Source organism: Mustela erminea, chromosome 14 (assembly GCF_009829155.1).
Source record: "Mustela erminea isolate mMusErm1 chromosome 14, mMusErm1.Pri, whole genome shotgun sequence".
NCBI lineage: Eukaryota > Metazoa > Chordata > Mammalia > Carnivora > Mustelidae > Mustela > Mustela erminea.
In genome coordinates this window covers 68509737-68533618 of record NC_045627.1, presented here as the reverse complement: position 1 = coordinate 68533618, position 23882 = coordinate 68509737, and the positions used below count along the sequence as shown (strand labels likewise).

General features: G+C 42.8%; 1 protein-coding gene across 3 annotated transcripts in view; it reads right to left on the bottom strand.

The window, feature by feature from the left end:
- Positions 1 to 745: 745 nt before the first annotated feature.
- The window catches only part of SORCS3 (sortilin related VPS10 domain containing receptor 3), a 593475-nt gene continuing 570338 nt past the window's right edge, over positions 746 to 23882 (bottom strand). For all 3 annotated transcript variants that reach the window (XM_032313389.1, XM_032313390.1, XM_032313391.1), the window contains 7 exons: positions 21385 to 21508; positions 19906 to 20018; positions 11775 to 11906; positions 9989 to 10088; positions 8853 to 8958; positions 3241 to 3401; positions 746 to 2687 (listed from right to left, as the gene is read on the bottom strand). In XM_032313389.1, coding sequence (XP_032169280.1) covers positions 2623 to 2687; positions 3241 to 3401; positions 8853 to 8958; positions 9989 to 10088; positions 11775 to 11906; positions 19906 to 20018; positions 21385 to 21508 — 801 coding nt within the window. In that variant the 3' untranslated portion in view covers positions 746 to 2622. The remainder of the gene's footprint in view (positions 2688 to 3240; positions 3402 to 8852; positions 8959 to 9988; positions 10089 to 11774; positions 11907 to 19905; positions 20019 to 21384; positions 21509 to 23882) is intronic.

The window sequence follows — 23882 nt, the reverse complement described above, 5'->3', positions numbered from 1 at the left end:
GCTAAAGGCTACAAGGCCTGCGTTGCAGTTCTATCTACCATTCAGTGGGATCCAACACCAAGTCTAAGGCCTTGTGTTAACCAGGCCTTCTGATCAGAAGTCCTGGCCACAAGTGTTGGTGGGAAACTTGAAAATGGACCATCTAATGAAAGCCACAGGACCAGAGGAAATGAATGGGTAGATTGAACTATTGTTACTACTGTTCTCAACACATCACGCCCTTCGCTAGAGCCGAATCCTCTATCACACTATTGCCATACAACTTAGTGGTGCCTTACACCAGAGGAGGCAGAGCCTACTTCCCTGACCCATGGATGCTGGACATGGCCATGTGCTTTCCTCTGGTCGACAGAATGGAGATGATGGTAAACAGAATGACCATTTTGAGCCAAGGCCTTACAGACTAAGAGTATCCTGCTGGCCTCACTTGGAATTCTGCAATCCACCATGAAAACCATGCTCTGGGTGGCTTCTAGTACTGGAAGATGACAGCTTATGAAGCAAGCCTGGACCCCAGCTGAACCTAGCATCCGGAGTAGTTCAGGAGAGCCTGGTCAGTTTCAATGGCATTCGGTCAAACCACAACCAACCTGGAGATCCATGAGTAAAACATAAACATCTGGGTATAAGCTATTTGTTCGGTTTGGGTTTGGGCCCCCCCATTATTTCAATAATAGCTGATGGATAGCAATAGGTGAAGAAAACAGCCCAAAGAGAAACATCTCAGGCAGGTATATAGCTTTGATGTACAAAAATACATTTATTTTCAACAATTTCAAAACCACTGTCTTTTTTTTTTACAGTAGAAATATTCAAATGGAACAATAAAATCAAGAACAGTATATGTACATATACTGTATATATAGACATGACTCATGCATTTGTATTTCAGTATTTAGTACAAGTATTGCAATTGTCTGCCCCATTTAACCCTTGAAACAGAAAAAGCAGGATCTTTAGAAGCACTCCTTATCTATGCTGTAGCCAGTCAGAGTTCTCTAGGTTGCACTCTCTCAGGGTCTCCCAGAGAAGGCGAATGATACCTCACAAAGTTAACAGGTACAAAATCCGGCCTTTCCTCCCATATATATATATACAGTATATCGTTTTATAAAACAAGTGTACTCGGGCTGAGCCTGAAAAGAAAACAATGCTTACGGCATGGCTCCGAGTGACCCTACGGAACAGAAGTGGTGTGTGCGAATGGGCGGAGGGGCCGGGGTGCTGGGAACAGGAGGGCTGGCTTTGAAAGCCGCTCGCCCCAGAGGCAAGAACTATCTTAAGGGAACTGAAGGCAGACATTTGACTTTAAGGAAGTTGTGTACATCTGACAAGCAAATAGCACAGCTTTGCTAAAATCATCTTTGACTAATATCGTGAAAGGCTAGCCCCCTATTTGGCCTGCAAGGGCTTACACAGATCTGGGATGCCACAAATGCCACACCCCTCCCGACTGCTCTCACTCCTCCTGGGCTGAGATGCACTCACTAGGCCTCACTTGGTGACTGGGGGACTTTTCTGAGCTCAAAATAGCGCCAGAATTCTCCAGAAGGATTATACCTTTCCATGGATTCCAACCAGAAAGAATAACTGCCCCTTATCTGATCCGCAGCCAAGCTTCTTTAGAGAAAACCCATCTTCTCAGGTTGATAAATCTCCTCCATGCCTTCCTTCTGGAGGGGAAGCCTTGTTTCCTCACCTGCAGTCTGAAGTCCCTGGTGGGTTTCATCTCGCACCTTCATCCGGATCACCGATGGCACAGAGAGCCCCCCATGTTCTAGGATGTCACTCTAGTCCTTCCTTGATGACTTGTCCCAAAGAAGCCCTCCCCCCGCTTTATATACAGAAGCAGAAACCAGCTATGGCATGGACACGGAGATGCAAGAGTTAAGTGTGACAGACAACTGGAGAGCATCCAGAACCCAACACATCTAGCAGGCCTGGGGGTTGGTCAGCTCTGAGGGTGAGTGCATAAGCCAACACACGCATCTTTCTTTTTTCTGTTTTCTTTTTTACTAAACATTAAATTATTTCTTAGGAAATAAAAAGCTATTTACATTTTAATTATGTACAGTAAGCCATCTGTAGCCTCGCTATTGGCATGCACGAGGCGGGGCCTCTTTCATAAAGGTGTGCACGCTTTCTGCAGCTACTTTCACTCCCCACCAACCCACCTCCTGCACATCTGACTGGGAAATGTTCTGTGTTTTAGGGTGTGTGTGCTGGGGGTAGGGTGTGGGTGATGTGGAGGGGGGCATGGGAGGTTAATGAGAAGCCAACCCAACTTAAAAAAGTAAACAAGAAAATAAAATTTAAAAAGAAGAACAGAGACCACAAGGAAAAAGAGAGTCCTCACACGGTCAGTGGCAGAATAAATCAGAAAGGCCACGGGAAGATGCATCCTTTGCCCTTAGCACAAATGCAGCTATTTGTTCTTTTTGTCTCACTTTAATCAGCTAAGAATGCCTTCTGCCTCCCAAAGCTAAGCATCTGCCTGCTATTTATGAAGGGGCCCTTGGTAAACAAAAGGTAAAAAAGACATTTTCATTTTTCCATAATAATAGTTATAGTAATCATCAAAAAGAAAGTCAGAAAGATGGTTGACCATGTGGCTGGTTGGTATTAAACACTAGTGCAGTTGGGGATCTCCTTTGTGCTTTCGCTGTTTGCAATGGTGGCAATGCCTCCTGCGGGGGAGAGAGGACAGACAGATGGAAAGAGGATGTCAATTTCACAAGGGCAGGACTCTGTGTTTTATTTATTGCTATAGACCAAGGCCACGTTGAATGGGTGCTTAATAGGTTTTCATTACATGGGACACCTGGCTAGTCTATCCTACCAGCTCGCTGGCTTCTGTCACCTGTGTTTGAAAGTTTGCTACCTCCCACACCAGCGCACGAGGTGGGAGCAATGGTGTGTCATCTTACACGCCACTGACGACAACAGTAAGAACAAGCTAATGCATATTGCCAGCAATGGAGAGTTGGCCTCAAACCTCCCAGACTCTGACTCTAGCACTTCTGATGTTGGTCTATTTTTGAGGAAAAAAAAAAAAATCTGACACTTCCATGTGGCCAGAGTGGGCAGCCAAATTTTAAAACACAATCGTGTCTCTGTAGCCAGTTGTTTCCCAGCCCTCCCTCCAGTCTGGCACGAGTTGAAGGACAGGCCACATGGGCTGACTGCCCTCGCATTTGGAGGACAGAGGACACAGGAGCTTGGTGGTACCAGCACACATACCTATGACCCGGGTGTCCAGCTCTTTGTCCAGCAGTTCCTCGGGCTCGGTGAAGTCACTGAGTGTGATTTTGGGGGCGTTTTCACTTTGGCTGACTGACCCAATCATCTCCTGCTCCTTGTCGTGTTGCACTTGAGCATAGATGTTAATCCAGGGGATTTTCCTTTAAAAAATCAGATTATGATCACAGGGTATGCCAAACTTGGGCCACTAGGAGATTCTGGGTCATAAGGGGGAGGAAGAAGCTATTTGCAGGACAGGCCAACATCTAGGAAAGGGGCTGGTTACCCAGACACTGTAGCTGTGAGGCCAAGCAACACAAGGCCAGACACCAGATGCCCAGGGCAGATGTAAACCATAGAACTCTATAAGGAATGCACCTTCTTCTGATGTAAACCAAAATAGGTTTGGGGTAAACCTAGAGGTTTACCTGGGGTAAACCAAATTGGGGTCAACAGAAGGGCAATGCCATTGAGCAGATAGGCATTAAAACCCTTAAAATACTTATCCTTTATTAGGTTTTTCAAGGAGCTGGACTTTGAGATGCACACGGTTATATCACAGTGAAAAGACATCTTTTTCTAAGTTTGCATCAATTTAATCAGTTCACATTGGTTTCCTTTATGAAGAGCCAAGAAAGAAAAGGCTTCTAGCCATTGCTACTATCGTCAGAATACCACCTGTGGGCCAAAGATCTTAAATACCTGGGTAGTCAGTTTCCTCATCTGCTCGATGGGAGTTAACAATAACTTCCTTGTATGATTTTGGAGAGGATTAAGGCGAGGATTAAGAGAAGCTAAATAATCTCCTTCAAAGACACAAAGGCTTAGGTTTGGAAATAAGACAGAAAGACTTAAGGTTGGAGGACTTGGAGGACCAGCCAGTTGGGACTGGAATTTTCTCAGAGGATTCATCTTCTGACCCCTCTTCATATCCCCTGACCCACTGGGTTTCAGGCCTGTAGTCTCCTGTGAATTCCTCTCACCCAGTGCTTCTCAGACTTTAAGTGCTTATTTCTTACCCAAGTTCCTGCTAATATGCATTTGTGACTCAATAGGTCTGGACAGGATGGAGTGAAATAGGGCATTTCTGCCCAGCTCCCAGGTGATGCTGAGGCTGCTGGTCTGAGCCCCAAACTTTGAGTTGCAGGAACCTAGTACATCAAACCTGTCCCCACCTTGGAGACTTGGAACCAGCTGTGCCCTCTTTTACACTCCTCCTCCTACTCTTTTCATGATGGTGTCCTTTTGTCCTTCAGAACTTAGCTCTGAGAGCCTCTCCTAGCCACCCCACCTCTCCTATGAAAAATACAGAATTATGGAACAGTGTTTATGGAATAAATGAATAGGATGCTGGGTTAAGGATGACGTCAGAGGCAAGCCTGCTGACTTTGCTTCCCACATGTGCCAGGTCTATATTCTCTGTCTTCTCTGCTGCACATGCAACGAAGCACCATGCTTGGCACATGGTTCATAGTCAGCAAGTGTTTGCTGAGTGAATGAATAGATGACCTCAAAACACGTGCTCTTTCTACTTTCAGATATTAGATTCTCAAACAAAAAGACCACAATTTTACCTTGGAATATTATCTCTAGAAGAGACCTCTCTTACCCCGCTAAATGAGAAGGAATCCAGACATTTCTTGAAGCTGATCACTAGGAAGAGTATTATTAAAACTTAAGGTATCTGACACCTTCCTCAATCCAGAACATTCTGTGCATTTCTAAAGAAGAATCACTCTGTTTCCCTATGATCGACCAGTGGTGTTTTCAAGCTTCTACATTCCTTTCCCTAATCCAACCCCAATGAGGTACAGTATGGGGCATCCAATGAGGTTTGTTTGTAGCTAATTCATTATGAAAGATCCCAAAAGAGGCAGGAAACATGGGTGGTTCCTACCACTCCTTCACATTTAGTTTTTGTTTCTTTAATGGTTGCTTTTCATACATTGAGAGAAGTGTCCTCATGACTCCTACTGGTCTAAACCAGCTTAACATAATCTACAAGGACCTTACATGAATAGATCGCATGTGAGGCAGCAGATCCCAGGCTCTCTAAATATGTATAATTAAAAATTCACGCTGGTCCTTATTTCCCTCTCATCTAAATAGAAATGCAACCTACAGACTTAGATTTCTTTTAATCATAAAAGTACGTGTTACTCATGAATGGTAGGATCAGCTGTAATAGTTATCAGGTGTCAGAGGCGGTTAAACTCTTCCTGATCCCACAAGTTTGTGTATTTCAGAACTTAGCCAGAGTTCACTGCCTCCCCCTTGCTGCTTTCCCAGCGATCCTGGGAGGATTTGAATAAATCCGCCCTTACAAAGATTGTTCACTTTATTTCAATCTCTAAACAACAGGCAGAAAATTCTTTAACATTTTTCATAGAGGGGTGGAGGGGATACCACTTTACATCCTCATGTGCACATTTTAAAAACTTGTCAAGTTATTTTACATCTCCTAACATGTGCACTTGAAGGACTATGGGAGAATATCAGACTAAGCCCCACTTTTGCAGGTAAGAAACGTGGGAAATAAAGAGATTTAGAGGCATTTCTTGGCCTACACATTTATATATGTTTTAATAAGAGAAGGAAGATGGATCAACCGAGTTTTCCAAAAAAAACTTTAGCTTTTGTTTGTTCCAGCTCTAAGTGTTAGGAGTCTGTGGGAGGAAATTTAGGTCTCTCTAAATTTTTCTAAAGCAAGTAGGCTTCAGACTGCAATGAAAGACTTGCTAAAAAAAAAAAAAAAAAGAAAGAAAGAAAGAAAGAAAGAAAAGGCTGAAAAAACATGTAAAAGCTCAAAAATTTTCTTGGACAGCCAGGAAGAAAAAAAAGGAAAAAGATCTACAGTATAGATGGAAAGTTTTGTTGGGCAGAATAGAAAATAGAAGTTTTTTGGGGCAGATAATAAAAGCCAAGTCATAATGATTTCTAATTACCTTGTCTAAAACTTCAGAAAATAACTATTCAAGAATAAGATCAAATACGAGAAACAGGGTGGTATTTACATAAAGGAATCTTGGGGCTCATGGTAGCTCTCTTCTTTTTCCCCTGTTACCTGACTACTTGGGGCACTGAGATTGTTTTCAGTGCCTGGCACATACTGAGCCTTCAGGAAATGTTTGTTGGGTGAATAACTGGTTTAATGAGTAGATGCTGATGATTACACAGAGAAAGTGTTGGGTCTGAAAACTCACGGTCGCCAGTGATCCGGAAAGAGAAACAGAGCTGCCCGTTCTCTAGATGTTCTGCCTGTTTGCTAGCCAGGGGCAGATGTTTAAGGTTAAATTAAATGAAGTTAAATAAAATTTAAAATTCAGCTCCTCAGTCATACTAGTGGCTACTGCATTGGACAGTATAGATTACAGAGCATTTTCATCACTGCAGAAAGTTCTACTGGACAGTCATTAAAGAAACAACGGAGCCTCTGGGAAGCACAGATAAGACCCTGACCTTTACTCATCGGCAAGCCTGGCACCCTCCATAAAGCCATCACGAGAGTTCCAGGTGATGGGGAGGGCAAAAAAGACCGAAGAAATAAAAGAAGATCCAACAGGACCTCGACCAAAGAGCTTGAGCAATGGGAAGAAAACTTCCACAAAATGTGCTTAGGAAAGAAAAGGTAACAGATGATTGTAAGTGTACTTAGTTGACTCTCCTGTTTACCCACTTTGAGTCGTGTTTGTTCCCTGTGGCCGTAGCTACACGATTCACTGTCAGGGATGCAGGAAGAGTAGGCTGATATTGGGAAATGACAGAGGTAGAATAATTCAGAGATGTCATTACCTGGCAGAGATTCAAGAAATCTAGTGTACACGTTTAAAGATGCCTACATTAATAGGTTGACTGTCTAGAGAGTTTAGCAGCATTTGCAAGAGAACAGAAAACTTCCCAAGTCTCAGGGATGCCTTGTTAAGAGATGTCTGACACAAATACCCTTCTGTAGGACTTTTACTGGCCCTTGTCCTCAGCAACCATGAGGATCTAGAAGCCAGAAGGTGACACATTTGGTTTAGTTGCTCTTCAAGCTCCAGCAACCACTGGGCTTCCCCACAATCAAATCCTTGGTTGAATTAAAGTGTGCTTTGTATGGAACTGAAGTACATCCACAAATGGGCGTTGCCTTGACTAAACCATTTCTATATGGAATCTTTGTTCTCTGATGGTGATAACGAGGGTTTGTTCCCATCTCCAAAGGCCAAATGGGTAGGTGGGTTCACTGGTCTTGATCCATAAGGATATGAACTCACATACTGGTCTATTAACTGAGTAGGAAGGTAACTCTCTCTGCATCCTGATACAGAGGGTATTGAAGGCTTCCTGCTAGTTACATAATGCGGAGATGTGTACTGAGGAAAACCAGTGTTCTGAAGCCTGAGCTGTCCACGAGAGGGCAGCTAATGAGTCCTGGGGGAGGAGCACAGCCTTTACCATGGATCCCTTTCACAATCTAAAAGCATTACCTTCAATGTCTAGAAAGACTCCCAGGACCAAGTTTTGCTTCCAGAATGGTTAATGATATTTTCACTTTAACCAGTCTTTGTATGAAGCACATTTCCATGCCACTCATAAGATCTTTTGAGAACCTACCACGTGCCATGTTGTGATACAGAAGGCACCTTGGGAACTCATGTTCTCTGTTATCGATAATAGCTTAGCATTGTTGATTACTTAGTATGTACCAGGGACAGATGGGACCATATTTAAACTGCACAGCAAGCCTATTAGGTATTGTTTTCTCCATTTTACATATAAAGAGATGAAGGCGTAGGGAGACAGATTCAACTGCCCAAAGCTAAAAATGCTAAGTTAAAATTGGGGGTCTGTCTCATTGCAAAGGTCATACTCTGAACCAGGACACCTCTAGAAGGAAGTATGACCTTATTCTGTACTTAATGGTCCAGAATTATTGCTTTCAACTCCATGTTTTAGTAAGTATCCTATTATTTCACCCCTTCTGTGGCCTTCAAACATAATCTGAGTACATGCCAAGTTTGGTTTTCCTGATCAATTGCCCTTTAGAAATAGGAAACAGAGGGAAAGGGATAAAGGTGGAATATTTTTAGCATGCGAATTTACACAAGAGAGACCAGGTAGCTGCCACAGAGTATAAGAAAATATGTGTGTGTGTGTGTGTGTGTGTGTGTGTGTCTGTGTGTGTCTGTGTGTGCGCACGTGCATGCGCACATGTGTGTCCATGTTTGCACTAGATTTCAGCTGTATTTCCTCTATTTAACCCCCCTGAATGGGTGGTAAGCTGTAGAAAAGATCTCCTGACTACCTAAGACCTTATTTTAGAAATTTAGGTAAGGTCTGAAAATTCTTTGCATTTCTCTTAAAGAGAATAAATTGATTTCATAAGCTATCCTTTATTTTCTTGACTCAATATACCTATAAATTGGATAGAGTTCAGATTCTTAAACCCATTTATTCTTCAATCCTCAAAGAATAGGCATTCCTGCCTTCCCCTTCCCCCAATGCCAAACAGAGCTTCAAAGAGAATTAATTTCACATATGTGGGATGAGTTTAGGAATGGTGGCTAAAGGAAGAATCAGCTCCAAAGAATCTAGCCCTGATATCAAAATTGAGCAATATTAGCACATACCTTTTAAACTTGTAGATCAGGAATACAGCCAGGCCGACAAACACCACTGATAAGAGCATAAGCATGGCTGAGCTGCTGTGGCCAGCACTGGAGTCCACCAATGGAGCTAGGTGGAAAAAGCAGACAGCTCACTTGGAAGCTATTAAATGGAGGAAGTTCTCATCAGAGAAAGGAGGCCAGCTGATGCCCCATCCTTAAATCCAGTCTCCACCTCTCCTGTGCTGTGTGCTACCTGGGCATAGGAAGCTTGGTTTCAATAATGGAGATTGTGCCCTCAATCACAGCCTCTCAGGGCAAGTAAACTCCTCTGCTCTGCCAGGATAAACCTACTGTTTTTGGTGTAAACTGAGTAATGTGGATCTAGCTAGGGGGAGTTGAAGAGGGGCTCTAGTGCTCTTTCTCTTGGATGGCCTGAGTGCCTGCCAACATAACCAACATAATTATGGCTTATCCATTGGGAATTTTGGACCCAATAGTCATGCAGTGTTTCATTCTCTTCCTTTAGACAGTTCTGCTAAAACACTGCTGGGTGGGCACATTTAGAACCTCCACAATCTGAAAAGTCTTAGATTAATAATATATATTTAGCAAATAGTCACTCCTGGAGACCCAGTAGGGGACACCCAATGGGACATACCTTTTCAAATTCCTTTTACAAATCAATCACTAGAGCTGATCTCTGTATCAATTTAGATTCATCTGTTGTAAATCAAAAGGAGTTTTTCAAGTTATCTCATGTGGCCTCCCAACCAAGATTCACAGAATTGGAGAATTGGAGAAATTAAGAGACCCCGAGGACTACCCACTATAATCCCAACTTACAGATAAAAACAAACAAACAACAAACAAAAAACAATTAAGTTGAAGCCCAAGGAAACTGTATATTTTTCCCCCCAAGGTCATCCAGGGATTCAAGAGCAAAGCCACTTCTAATGAGAAGTCTTCTTGCTACCACAACAGGAAGCCCCAAGAAAGATGTGATTAATCTTTCGTAACCATCACTACACACAAGAGCCCTGCCCACACAGCTATTTTCAGGCATTTGTGGAGAAGTGTCTGATCGTGATCTCCTCCCTTTTCTCCCCAGGCTAACAGATCACATCCCCATTTCCCCCTGGAACCCGGCAGGCACTCACCTAATGTCAGCTGCGTGACATACACTATGACTTGAACCCCTGGCTTCAGCTCAAACTGCACCAAGTTTTGGTTTAGAGCATTAAACAACATCTCTACAATCTGGAAAAAAAGAGAGAGAGTGGGAGAGATGCACAGGAGACATGCCATGAGACAGTCTTCCCTCATGGAGCTAGAAACCAGGGTCAAGAGGCAAACAGTGACCAAGTTCAATCAGGAGACAGGATACTGGGACATCTTCATCCATCTGGTTCTCGCAGCTCTCGGAGCCCTGCGAGGCCAAGGAAGCAGTTGGTATTATTTGCTATATGTTATTGCTTATGGAGAGTGGAGAGAAAGGTGAATTATAGTTGAAAACAGGCCTCCATGTCTCATTCAGTCCCTGGATCAGGGCTTTCTCATCCACGCCTTTATAACTCACCGTAGCGCAACCTATTGTGGTTTCCAATGAAAGGACATCAACCCGTCATTGGTTCTTTAATCGAATGAAGTACACACACAGGATAGGGCGGCCCCTGCCAGGATTAAAGTGGGGAAGTAGGTCCTCAGCCCACTCCTCTGCTTTTGCTCTTTTGGAGACAATGGGAGGCAGACATCAAGGCAGAAGCTGCCTTCTTTTTATGGGATAATTTTTCCTCTTTACTTTTCCCCAGCAAGTCTCGGAACACATAACACCGATTTAATCACTCTGTAATTCCCACATGAAAGCCGAGGCTGACTTGGGCTGTGGTCCCTAATTCTTATCTGGCTGGACGCGCCTTAACATCACAGCTGCTATTCATCACCGTAATTACCTATTTATCTAAACGAATGGATATTGTAGCTTCCAAATATAGTTCACACATGCCACTTGCTATTTCAGAATAAAGAGGTCTTATAAAAGTGATGCATGCATTGAGAAGCTGATTTTATTTCTGGCTGACTTGGATATGCAGCCCTGCACTACAACTATCTGCTTCATTTTCCAGAGGAGCAGACTGTGTTGGCATCTCTGCTGCCCGAGGATGGCTGTGGACAGCCATAGGGATGAGGTGACAGCCAGGTGAGTACCGAAGGGACACAGAAGATGTCTGCGCGACTGCCTCATGTGGGAGCAGATGTGTGCTTTGTGCGGACTCACTTTTTTCTACCTCTCTGACTTAGTGTCACAGGCAGGCAGGGAAAGGTGAGGCAGAGCACAGCCCAGGAGAGCCCAGTAGGAGCTAGGAGTGAGAGAAGCTCCTTTACTTCAGAGACGGCATGCCCATCACAGGAGCTACATGCTCATTTGACGAGGATGGTGAACCACAGTCCCTTTGGACATGCTGGATCCTTAGTCAAAACACGATGATGCAGTCCCTCTCTCTCCACAGAAGCATGTTTAAAAGCAGCTCATTTTCTCTCCTAAAGCAGGAACTTAGATTGACCAGGATCTTTAAGGACAAGAAGCCTATTTTCCCAGATTTAGACAGGGACACTCAAATCCCTCCCTCTCTCTCCAGTGTCCGCCCCCCTCCATCCCCGGGGGGGAGGGGCAGGTCACTGGGCAGGAGACCTGAGGAAGTTGCAGGAATGCCAACTGCTGGAATGCCTTCCCTTCTTGTGTGCCAGATGCTCTAGTCAGTGTGCACCTGGGCACCTTCTGGGCAAGCCTGCTGTTCCTCACAGCCCCAGGTTCCAGAAAGATGGACAGGCCACTGGGCCAATGGGAGGAAGCTCCCTTCCCTTTGTGGCTGGAGATGAGGTTGTGTGCCCTTTGACTGGGAGGTGCAAGCACGCAGTACCCCAGCCACGCGCTCTCTTACTTACTTGTTCCAGGTCCTCTTCATTGCCTTTCCTCCTCTCCGTCAAGTTCTTGGGGGGAAGGATGAAGAGCTCTGCTGAAGTGGGGAGCCCAGGGAACACAGCCACCAGGATCTGGTCTTCTGGGACACTGGTTACCTGCAGAGACCACAGAGTGAGGCTGTGGACCAGCCAGCCTCCCGGAGTCCCATCACAAGGAGCGGAATACACCCACGTACAAGGCTCACGTGTATGCTGCCTTACCCGACATGGGAGACACAGAGCCCAGGATATATCCAGGCTTCCTTTCTGTTTCCCATTAGAGGTGCCATGGTTAGTCTCACTACCTCCTCTGGCTCTTACACACATTTTTACCAAAACTAAAATATTACTACAGCGGTTTTTAAAATATTGTTTGCTTGGAACACTGGCTAAAGCTCCTCCCATATTTTTCTTCTTTTTTCTGCACAGAGAGAGCGAGAGCTTTTGGTAAAAACATGAACATACCGGCTGCGAGCAAGGAATAGGAGGTTACAAGCAAACATGGGGAAATGCAAATTTAAAAAAGAACAAGACAAGCAGCACAATTTTCACTTACTAAAGCAGGATTTTTGTATTAAGTTAAAATCGCTGATATTGGTGAGGCTTCAGTTAAGAGCTCTCTCATTTGTGGCTGGCAGCACAAAAAATCAATGCACATTGCCAGTTTGCTTTTCAAAAGACTTACTTTAAGGCCATAAAAATATTCAGACCTATTCAGTAACTGTAACTCGGAGTGTTTGCCCTAAGGAAATGATCCAAAATATAGAAAAAGCCACAAACAGGAAGAAAAACATTATTTATAATAACAAATAAATGGGGAAAACTCACATATGCAAAAACTTAAGTAAATAATGGTATGATCACCCACCAGATAGAATGCTATTTTACCATTATGATGATAATTAGTACAGTCAGCCAACATGGAAAAACACTTATGATCACTACATTCTGATCTATTTCCTTACATTTCTTTGGTTACAGCCCTATAAAAATAGAAATGTGTAAGAGTAAAAAAGCAAAATAAAATACTAAAAGTTGTGTTAAGATGCTGAGATTATGAGTGAGTTTTTTCCTATGCCTGAGCGTTTAGAACTTAAAGGAAGCTTCTGTCTGGAGGTAAACTCTTAAAGGAAACAAAACGCTGAGTCACACACCGCCTGCTGTAGAGTATGGTTATTCTTCCCTAAGTGTCTCCTGAACAACTCAAATTTGTGCCAACTCAAATAGGGTAGTTTCTGATTTGGAAAAAAAAACAAAAAAACAAAAAAACAAACTTTGCCTCCTCCAAGAAGTCTCCCCTGACTATCGCCACTTGCAGTGACCTCCTCCAAGTTAGCCTCTCATGCCAAGCACTTCCAGATACCATGTCTACCACATTTCAAGGACTTCAATCATTTTGACTGTGACATGAATGTATCTGGCTGATATAATCTCTTCTCTGAAAGGTTCCTATGAATGTTCACTCAAACATTCCTGGGGGTCTTTGTGGATAGATCACTGTTCTGAAGATGCTTGCACAGAGTAGAGACCAAATAAAGAGTTGCTGGATTGAATAGAAATGGAGGGGCTGTTTCGCATTGGCTCAGCTCTGTTTCCTATTTGGGACTAGGCTCACAGATTGGAGTTCATTCTCAGGGATGTGATAACAGTGAGAGTACCAACTTGCAGGAAACTAATAAGTAACATTCAGACCTGAAAAGTCCACCAAACACAGAGGAATCCTTAGAACTGGCTTTGCCAAATGCCTTGGTTTCCTGCTAGAAGGCATGATCCCAAATAGCTGGAAGTTTTTGTGTTCAAGCCTATGGGGCAAAAAGGTCTCATCCCTCATCCTAACCAACCAGAGGAAGTAAGTCTCTGGAGACCATTCCAAAGGGCAAAGCACACATAATCACCCAATGGAGGGCAGAGGGTAAGCCTGTGAGTGCCACTGCTGCACTGACCGTTTGTCCCAGGGAACAGCGGTCTCAGTGGCCGGGGCGGGGGGGGGGTGCGGTGGGTGTCAATCAGTTAGTAACCTTGGGGAGACTCTGCGGCTATGTGTCTAGAGTCACTTAATCCCATCCGAAGGGATATTTGAGGGACAGGTCCTCGTGAGATTTAAGGCCCAGCCATCAACTGACATGGCTGATTATTATTTATTAGTATAATTATTACAATTACTAAGTTATTTATTAAAAAGCTAGTATTTTTTTAATAAGCACAATCATGCAAAATATACACAATTCTGGATGTTTCACAGTCACAGGGATGCACGAGCAGTCACATTTCCATCCCTTTCTATGAATAATCTTTTTGTAAAATGATTTAAGATGAAGATCATCCAGTAGACAATGTCCCACTGGAATGCTCTCTTGAATCATTCTCTTTTCCTTCTTCTTTTTCTTTTTTGTTGGCTCCCTCTTGAAGTCCTTCCCTGGCTCATCCCCCTCTGCCTTAGGGAGCATCAGCATTCACATGTGCCCTGCCCCCCACCTCCTGGGGGTGTCTAATCACCTCCATACTTGCAGCTCCCACATCTCTGCCTTCAGTCAGGGTACAGCCACTTGACCTTCAGATCCACATTTTCAATCCCCCTGGTTATTTTCACCCAACTGTTCCTCATGTGTTCCAAACTCACTTTTAAAAAAATCACATAATTGGGGCACCTGGGTGCCTTAGTCAGTTAAACGTCCAACTCTGGATTTCAGCTCAGGTCATGATCTCAGGGTCATGAGATGGAGCCCCATGTCAGGCTCTGTGCTCAGTGGGAAGTCTGTTTGTCCCTCTCCCTCTGCACTTCCCCCCACCATGTGCTTGCTCTCTCTCTCTCTCTCTCTCTCAAATCAATCAATCAATCAATCAATCACACCATTACTGTTCCTCAAGCATGTTTATCTGACATAGTCCAACTAAGGACAAGACCATCTCTTCCCTGCTCTGGAATCAGAAAGATTCTCTTCCTCTTATTCCCACTACATACTATTAGTCACCAATTCTACTGTTCAATTTCTCAAGTAACCTTTGAATCCTTCCTCATCAAGATTTTGTTACCTCTGGTCTAGAGAACTGCAATAGTGTTTTAACTGGTCATCTTTTGTGAAATTTCTCCCCCACCTATTCACTTCTCTCTCCTACAGCCCATCCTCTGTACTGTTACCAGAATGGGTGTCTGAATATAAATCTATTGTCAGCATTTTTTGCTTGAAGAAGAAAGAGTTTTTCCAACTTCCTGTGCCCACTGGGTATCTGTTGGACCCCTGCAGGCTTCTCCAATACTTCTTGAGCTGCCCTAACCATGCTAGCTCAAGTCTAGCTACAATGGCCTTACAACTTGTAGACTGGGTACACTAAACTCTGCCATTTCCCCAATATGCTGTACTCTTTCAATAGTCCATGGCTTTGTGCATACTGTTCCTTCTACCTGAATGACACCATAACCTTTCTGTTAACCATATGTATCCTTTACAACTGAGCTCCAAGGGAGGAGGGCAAGATGGTGGAGAGTAGGGGACCCTATTTCAATGAGTTCCCTGAATTGAGCTGTATATCTATTAGACCACTCTGAACCCTCACCAATCAGCCTGAGATATAAGAAGATATATATGGATCTCTACAAACAGAATATCTCCGATGGTTGGTTTTGAGGTGTGAAGCAGAGAGCCGTAATTCTGTGGGCAGATATTGGAAGACAAACAGAAGGGGAAGGGAGCTGTCATAAGTGCTGGCACTGGGAAGATGAAGTAACATAGGAGTGTAAAAGTTTCCCATGCTGCAGACCAGGCACAGACTTGAAGACCAGCAGTGGCAGGAAAGGACTTTAGGACAGCCCCCCAGGCTGAATCCTGGAGCTGTGGGGGCATGTGTGTGGACTGGGGACATCTGGTGGTTTTGCAAGCACAAAGGGCAGAGACGTACTTGGAGCTAGAAGCAAGGGCTGGGAGAGCTGCTGTGGGGCACACAACCCAGGACGCTGTGTTTTTTTTTTTACCAGCACAGACAAAAACAAAGTCAGTGTGACCTGGAGGGTCTTTCTGGAGAACAAACTGTGATTTCTCTGTTCTGAGACAGAAGTTTGAGTACTATCACTTCTGCTCTGACTCTTGGAAGTGATGCAGAAAGCTGCCAGCCAGGGAGAACAAAATCCCCCAAAACTTGTTTTCACTGAGCCCATCTCCCCCACAGGAGGTAGGGCAACTCTGCCCAAAAAGGGTTGCCTGAGTAACAGCATAGCAGGACCATCCCCCAGAAGACAGGCTGGAAGAACAAGAGGCCGCCAACCCGAATGTCCCCATAAAACAAGCACATCTTGCTTGGGTTGTAGTCAATAGTTTGGACTCTGTACATTCCCTCAATGCCCCCTCAACAGAATGACTAAGAGGAGGAACACCCAACACAGGAAAAATTCAGAGACCATGACCTCTGCCACAGAACTAATGTGTATGCATTGAAGCGAGATGTCGGAAATAAACTTCAGGGTAACAGTTATGCAGCCAATAGCTAGGCTGGAGAAAAACATTAATGGCAATATAGATTCTCCAAGGGCAGAAGTGAGAGCTGATCTGGCAGAACTTAAAAATGTTATCAGTGAGATCCGATCTAATCTAGATACTCTAACAGCTAGGGTAAATGAGGCAGAAGAACAAATTAGTGCTCTAGAAGACAAACTGATAGAAAAGAACGATCACAAGGAGGCCAGGACCTGACTGATGCCCTCAGGAATACTACCAAAAATTCAAAGAATAAGTAATACCTATTCTCTTGAAGCTGTTTCAAAAAAGAGAAACAGGAGGAATATTTCCAGACTCTTTCTATGAGGCCAGCATTACCTTGATTCCAAACAGGAAAAGACCCTTTCAAAAAGGGGAATTTCAGACCTATATCCCTGATGAATATGGATGCCAAAATTCTCAGGAAGACCGTAGCTAGTAGGATCCAATAGTATATTAAAGGATTATCCAGCATGACCAGGTGGGATTTATACTGGGAATGCAAGGCTGGTTCAACATTTGCAAATCAATCAATGTGATAGAACACATTAGTAAAGAAGAGAGAAGAACCACATTGTTCTTTCAATTGATGAAGAAAAAACATTTAAGAAAATACAGCATCCTTTCCTGATTAAAACTCTTTAAAGTGTAGGGATAAAGGGAACATTACTCAATTTCATGAAAAACATCCATGAAAATCCCACAGCAAATATCATTCTCAATGGGGAAAAGCTGAGAGCCTTCCTCTTAAGATCAGGGACACAAGTATGCCCAATCTTGCCACTTTTGTTCAACAGAGTGGTAGAAATCCTAGCAGCAGCAATCAGACAAGAAAAAGAAATAAAATATATTCAAACTGGCAAAGAAGAAGACAAACTCTCCCTCTTTTCTCAGATGACACAATACTTTATGTGAAAAACCCAAAATACTCCACCTCCAAATGACTAGAACTCATATAGCAATTCAGTAATGTGGCAGAATATAAAATTAACGCACGGCAATCAGTTGTTTTCTTATACACTAACAATGAAACTGTACGAAAAGAAATTAGAGAATTGATTCAATTTATAATAGCACCAAAAAACCATAAGATACCTTGGCATAAACCTAACCAAAGAGGTAAAGGATATATACCTTAGAAACTACAGAAAACTCAAGAAAGAAATTGAAGAAGACACAAAAAGATGGAAAAAATTCCATGTTCATGGATCAGAAAAATAAACATTGTTAAAATGTCTCTGCTGCCTAGAGCAATCTATACGTTCAATATCATCCTGATCAAAATACCAGTGGCATTTTTCAAAGTGCTGGAACAAACAATCCTAAAATTTGTATGGAATCAGAAAAGACCTCAAATGACCAAGGAAATGTTGGGGAAAAAAAAAAAACAAACCTGGAGGCATCATGTTGCCTGATTTCAAGCTATATTTCAAAGCTGTGATCACCAAGACAGCATGGTACTGGCACAAAAACAGACACATAGACCAATGGAACAGAAAAGAGAGTCCAGATATGGATCCTCAACTCTATGGTCAAATAATATTCTACAAATCAGGAAAAAATATCCAATGGAAAAACGATAGTCTCTTCAGTAAATGGTTCTGGGAAAATTGGACACCTATATACAGAAGAATAAAACTTGACCATTCTCTTACACCAAACACAAAGATAAACTAAATGGAGGAGAGACCTCAATGTGAGACAGGAATCCATCAAAATCCCAGAGGAGAACATAGGCAGTAACCCCTTTGACATCGGCCACAGCAACTTCTTTCAAGACATGTCTCCAAAGGCAAGGGAAACAAAAGTGAATATAAACTTCATCAAGATAGAAAGTTTCTGCATAGCAAAGGAAACAGTCAACAAAACAAAGAGGCAACCCACAGAATGACAGAAGATATTTTCAAATGACACTACAGACAAAGGGCTAAAATCCAAGATTTATAAAGAACTTCTCAAACCCAACACCCAAAAAACAAATAATCAAGTTAAAAAAACGGGCAAAAGATGTGAACAGACACTTCTCCAAAGAAGACATACAAATGGCTAACAGAAACATGAAAAAAATGTTCATCATTGTTAACCATCAGGGAAATTCAAATCAAAACCACATTGAGATACTCCCTTAGACCAGTTAGAATGGCAAAAATTGACAAGGCAAGAAACAATAAGTGTTGGAGAGGCTGGGGAGAAAAGGGAACCCTCTTACACTGTTTTTAGAAATGCAAGTTGGTACAGCCACTTTGGAAAACAGTGTGGAGGTTCCTCAAAAAATTAAAAATAGAGCTACCCTATGCCCCAGAAATTACTACTGGGTATTTACCCCAAAGATACATATGTAGTAAAAAGAAAACTGCACCCCAATGCTCATAGCAGAAATGTCCACAATAGCCAAACTGTGGAAGTAGTCAAGATGTCCTTCAACAGATGAATGGATAAAGAAAAGATATATTCCATATACACAATGGAATATTACACAGTCATCAGAAAAGATGACTACCCACCATTTGCATAAACATGGATGGGACTGGAGATTATGCTAAGTGAAATAAGTCAAGCAGAGAACATTGATTATCATACGGTTTTACTTTTTGGGGAACATAAGGAATAGCATGGAGGACATTAGGAGAAGGAAGGGAAAAATGAGGAGGGGGAAATCAGAGGGGGAGACAAACCATGAGAGGCTGTGGAATCCCAGAAACAAACTGGGAGTTTCAGAGGGGAAGGTGGGGAGGATGGATGAGCCTGGTGATGGGTATAAAGGAGGGCACATATTGCATGGAGCACTGGGTGTTATTCACAAACAATGAATCATGGAACACTGCATCAAAGACTAATGATGTACTGTATGGTCACTAACATAATGTAATAAATAAATAAATAAAACCGAGCTCAAGTATTCCCTGCAAAGGCCATCCTAACAGCTCACAAGTATTTAACGAATCACGAATAATGTGCTAAGCCTGCTTTTCCCTGGATAGAGTGAATTATACTCTTCTCCAGGCTCTTTTGAAATGCTGGCCATGCCTCCTTCATAGAACGAGTCACATGTTAGACTTAGCTCTACATTTGGAAACCCATGTTGCATTTGTCATTATGTTCTAGCACTTTGTTCTAAGCAATGCATTAACAAAACCCTTCCAAAGCTCTCTAAGGCCAATCTGACCTTGAGTTAACTCTAGAACTCTACTACCCTGATGGCATGTTCTGTTTTCTGGCCTGCAGCCTTTGGATTGTCATGTATAGCCACTGGCTATACACTCACAGCAAGCCAATAGTCTTGTGAGTCTGAATACCTGGTTAAGAAACCCCCTTGGTGGGCAAAGAACAAGCCTAGTGAATGAGATCTGTATAGACTCAATGAGTGCTCCCTCCATTAGTTCATTAAAGAGGTCCACCTCTTGTCCTAGGAAAATTCGGTATAAAGATAGGGCCAATTCCCCTCCTCCTGTCTATCTCTGTCTCTCCCCCACCCCTCCTTCCCTCCATCTTCCCTTGCCCTCCTCATTCCTCTCTCTCTTAACAGAGAGAGAATCCTTACGTAACTGTAGAATGGTGGTTTTAACCCATGAAAATTTAGTCTGGACCAGATCATTTGGTTCTTTCCTTTACACACTAACCTGTAAGCAAAGATAAAGCCAACTTACTTTAACCAGAGCTCTCTTGATGACATTGCCAATATCTTGCCTCCACTCAGGAATGTCAGGGTTGTGGTAATCCAAGTTTGGAGAGAATGACAATAGTTGGGACTGGAAATATTCTGCAGGGACAGAAGGTGTGTGAGTAGGGCTGAGAGAGGGATGGCAGACTAGCAGATGCTGTCATCACTGTGCTTTAGGGAAATCGTCCACTCTTCCATGTGGCCTCAGCTACAATTCCTTTTAATTGGCTTCTGAAAGAAGGTGGGGCTTGGTGACTGGAAGGGGATTTATGCTCCTACCATGTAGGATTCCTAGCATCTTAAGCCCTTCTTCTGGTAAAAGAAAATTATTTGAAACGAAAGGTAATTATGAACCCCAGAAGAAGAAAGTATTTACTATTGTTGGCGGTATTGTGCAGTGCCGATGATAAAGCATTAACAAGCTGGGCTTGGTTGGAATCAGGCCTTGCCAAGTATCTTCCCCTTAGTTCCTCTGACCTTCCTCCTAGAAACCATCTCAGGGGACTAGATCAAAATCCTGTGTGTAGAGTGTGGGTAATGTTCAGTTTCTTGACTCAGTTGGTGGGTCCACAGGTCTGTTTAATTTGTGGGAAGTCATGAAACTAAACACGTGTTATGTGTGTACTCTTCTGCATTAAATTTACACTTTAGTAAAAATGCTTGCTTAAAAAAGTCCTCCAGGTGCCTGATGAGAGAGTATCAAATTAGCATAGATGTAGGAAAAGGTGCTTACCTGAACGGAGGCTGAAGAAGTATGTTCTGAGTCAGAGGACTTTTTAGAAAGCCCCAGGTATAGTAGCAAGCTTTAGGGGCCTGGGGGAGGTTGTGTGAGATGGTGTTGAAAGCAAAACTTGATTTAAAATAGATTTAATAATTGGGAATGGTTTTCCAGGATTGAGAACAGGAAGTTAGCCTTATTATCCACTCTTTTTTCTAGTTCTACCTTCCCATCCTAGCCTTATTCTTGAGCCTTTGCAGCCAAGGATTTAGAATTTTTCAACAATTGGTTATATGGACTTCATCTCAGTAACTCAGCTATGAGTTCTGCAAGGATAGGGAACCATGACTCCTCTTTTGAAATCACTGGTCCCCATGGTCACAAAGGGTTGGGGCTGCACACATGTTGTAGATACCTCAGCAGGACATCAGATCTAGCTGCCTCTATGACAGTCTTTCTAGTTTAGCATCCTTCAACTTATGATATGTGCTTGTCTAAAGAGAGCCCCATCAGGATCATCTTAGGGAATAATAGATGCTTGTCTATGTCCATCTGTGCCAGTTTCTCTTGCAGCCTCAGTGTCTATTCAGGAACAAGGTAGAAGATACGTTTATAAATCTCTTGTTGACCTACATAATTTCCCCCTGGTGTGGGGAATTTTCAAAGCGGTCAGGGGTTGCCCTAAGGGTAGGCAGATGGCATTGATTGGACAGGAGGGGGCAACACAGAACAATTTTCAGGGCTTACCATGCACAGCAATGTCTTTTGTGTCCTGGATAAGGGCATTTCCAGCAGCTACCTGGACAGTGATGGTGTTGGTGCCTTCGGCCAGGAATGTGAAGGAAATGCTGCTGTCCAAGGTGATGAGAGGCTAAAAGAAGGAAAGATACCCATTTAGTCCTCTGTGGGATATCAAACTTTCTTCCTTTCTTACAAATCTCAGACTGTCACAAATCTGCATGGTATTTGTGTGTCCCCAAGGGATCCTAACTTGAAACAAGAAAAGAGAGAATGACTTTTTGTAGCTTCCAAAAACTGTGATTATACCCAGTATCCAGGAAGAATAGTAATATCCTTAAAATACACTGTAAAGTGTAATCCCGAAAGATGAAGATAAGTTTGGACACTCTGGATTTTGCATGTCACCCTCTTCCTTCTCCTGGGGCAAAGTAGAAGCAACATTTTTAACCTATTTCAGCTGGCTCTGGGAATAGATCATTTATTTCTCTTCTCCTCCAATATTCTGTGTCACTTGCATTTCCTCCTGTATTCCACTGGGGTGTAAGACCTTTCAGAGAGGTGGTCACATTTTATTTACTTTTGTATCACCTATCATTGGCATATTACTTTTGTGTAGTAGAATACACATGTTAGTCGGATGCATGGTCCAATCACTGACATTTTATTATATCTGTGTTTTCCACTGCAAAGCATTTCTAACATTTTAAACAAGTTGGAAAATAATAAACACACATATCTGTGACCATCTGAATTCCTTTTTTCTTTTTTCTGCTTTATTTCCCTGATCACAACATATACAGGTTTTCCAAGGATAGACAGAAACAGAGGCTATTACTTTCCTGAGAATTTGGAACTTGATGAAAGCAGGTGCTTCTGGGAGAGAAGAATGCAGATCCTGAGGTTGAAGAGTCATTATTCAGTGGTCATCTTAAGGCCTGCGTCCTTCCAAGTTCCTGCTGTTTTGCAAGGTAGGACCCAGTAGTAGCAAGCTGCTCTGAGGCAGCTCTCAAAGAGATGTCACAAGCACAGGTGAGCAGACTCCCTCTCCTCTTTGTATGTCAGGATAGCCATGGGACAGAGACCAAGAAGGCAGCCAGTTGGGGAGGCAGAGAGCAGTTCCTGAAGGGGGTGCATGTGGGCCAGCCCTTACACAGCACACTCAGGCTCTCCTGACTGAACATGGTCTAGATATGTGTGTCAGAGCCCTGCAGAGACTCACAGATGTGGCTCTCTGACAGCGTCCCTGCTGCAAAACGAGAATTGCTTTCTAGCTCAGAATTTCCAACTGGGCCTCTGAAACATAATTTGATTTCTTCTTCTTTAAAATTCTGGAGTCAGACAGGCTACCGTTGCACCACAAGTATTACGCCAAAAGAAATAAGTCAGTCAGAGAAAGACAAATACATGTGATTTCATTCATATGTGGAACTTAAGAAACAAAACAAATGAACAAAGAGAAGAGAGCGAGAGCGAGAGGGGCAAACAAAGACAGACTCTTAACTACGGAGAAGCAACTGATGGTTACCTGAAGGGAGTGGGGGGTGGCGGGAGGGCTGGGTGAAACAGGTGATGGGGATGAAGGAGGGCACTTGCTGTGATGAACAATGGATGGTGGATGGAAGTGTTGAATCACTGTATTGTACACCTGACACCAATATTACATTGTATGTTACCTAACTGGGATTCAAAAATAAAATAAAATTCTGTAGTTCCCTTTTTTTTTTTTTTTGACCAGGCTGACAGCTGGAGTTGGGCAAGAGGAGAGACATTGCTGTAAGCATGTGACATACCTTCTTCTTTGTTTGCTATATGAAAGAAAGATGTGAGTAGAAAGGAAGGTATTTGTGTTGAGCACTGGGTGTTATAGGTAAGGGATGAATCAGTAAGTTGTACTCCTAAAATCGTTATTATACTACATGTAAACTAACAGGACCTTTAAATAAAGTTTTGAAAAAAAAGAAAGAAAGAAAGAAAGAAAGAGAAACACTCTTTCACTTAACTAAGGGCAGACCCCAGAGTTCAAGTATTCTTAAGGCTCAGTGACAATACACACAAGGGTGTGACCTTCTAAATTAAATAATGAATGAGTTGCAAATAGGTTCTATGATGTATATCAACTTCCATGAGCTGATAGTGGCTGTTTAGTGTCCTGGGTTGAGAAGGAAGCTAAAATCAAGTTGGGTTCAGCATACCAATGTTGGCCATGGCAATGAAATAATGCGTAACACAGAGTTGCCATTTCTAGTGTAGTAAGAACAAAGACTTGAAATTCTGGCTTTATTTAGTTGCTAGTGTAATAAATTACCTTTGGCAAAGTTAGTTCCCATTTTGAACCTCAGTTCTTTATCTGTTAAATGAAAGGTCTGGGTTGGAAAATCTTTGAGCACTTTATTCAGCAATCAGAATATACAGGATTGATGAATGTCCTATGTCTTTCTTATGTCTCCACTAGTCAACCCATTCAATCTTAGCTGTTAGGAGACCTTCGTTTGCTTCACTATCTA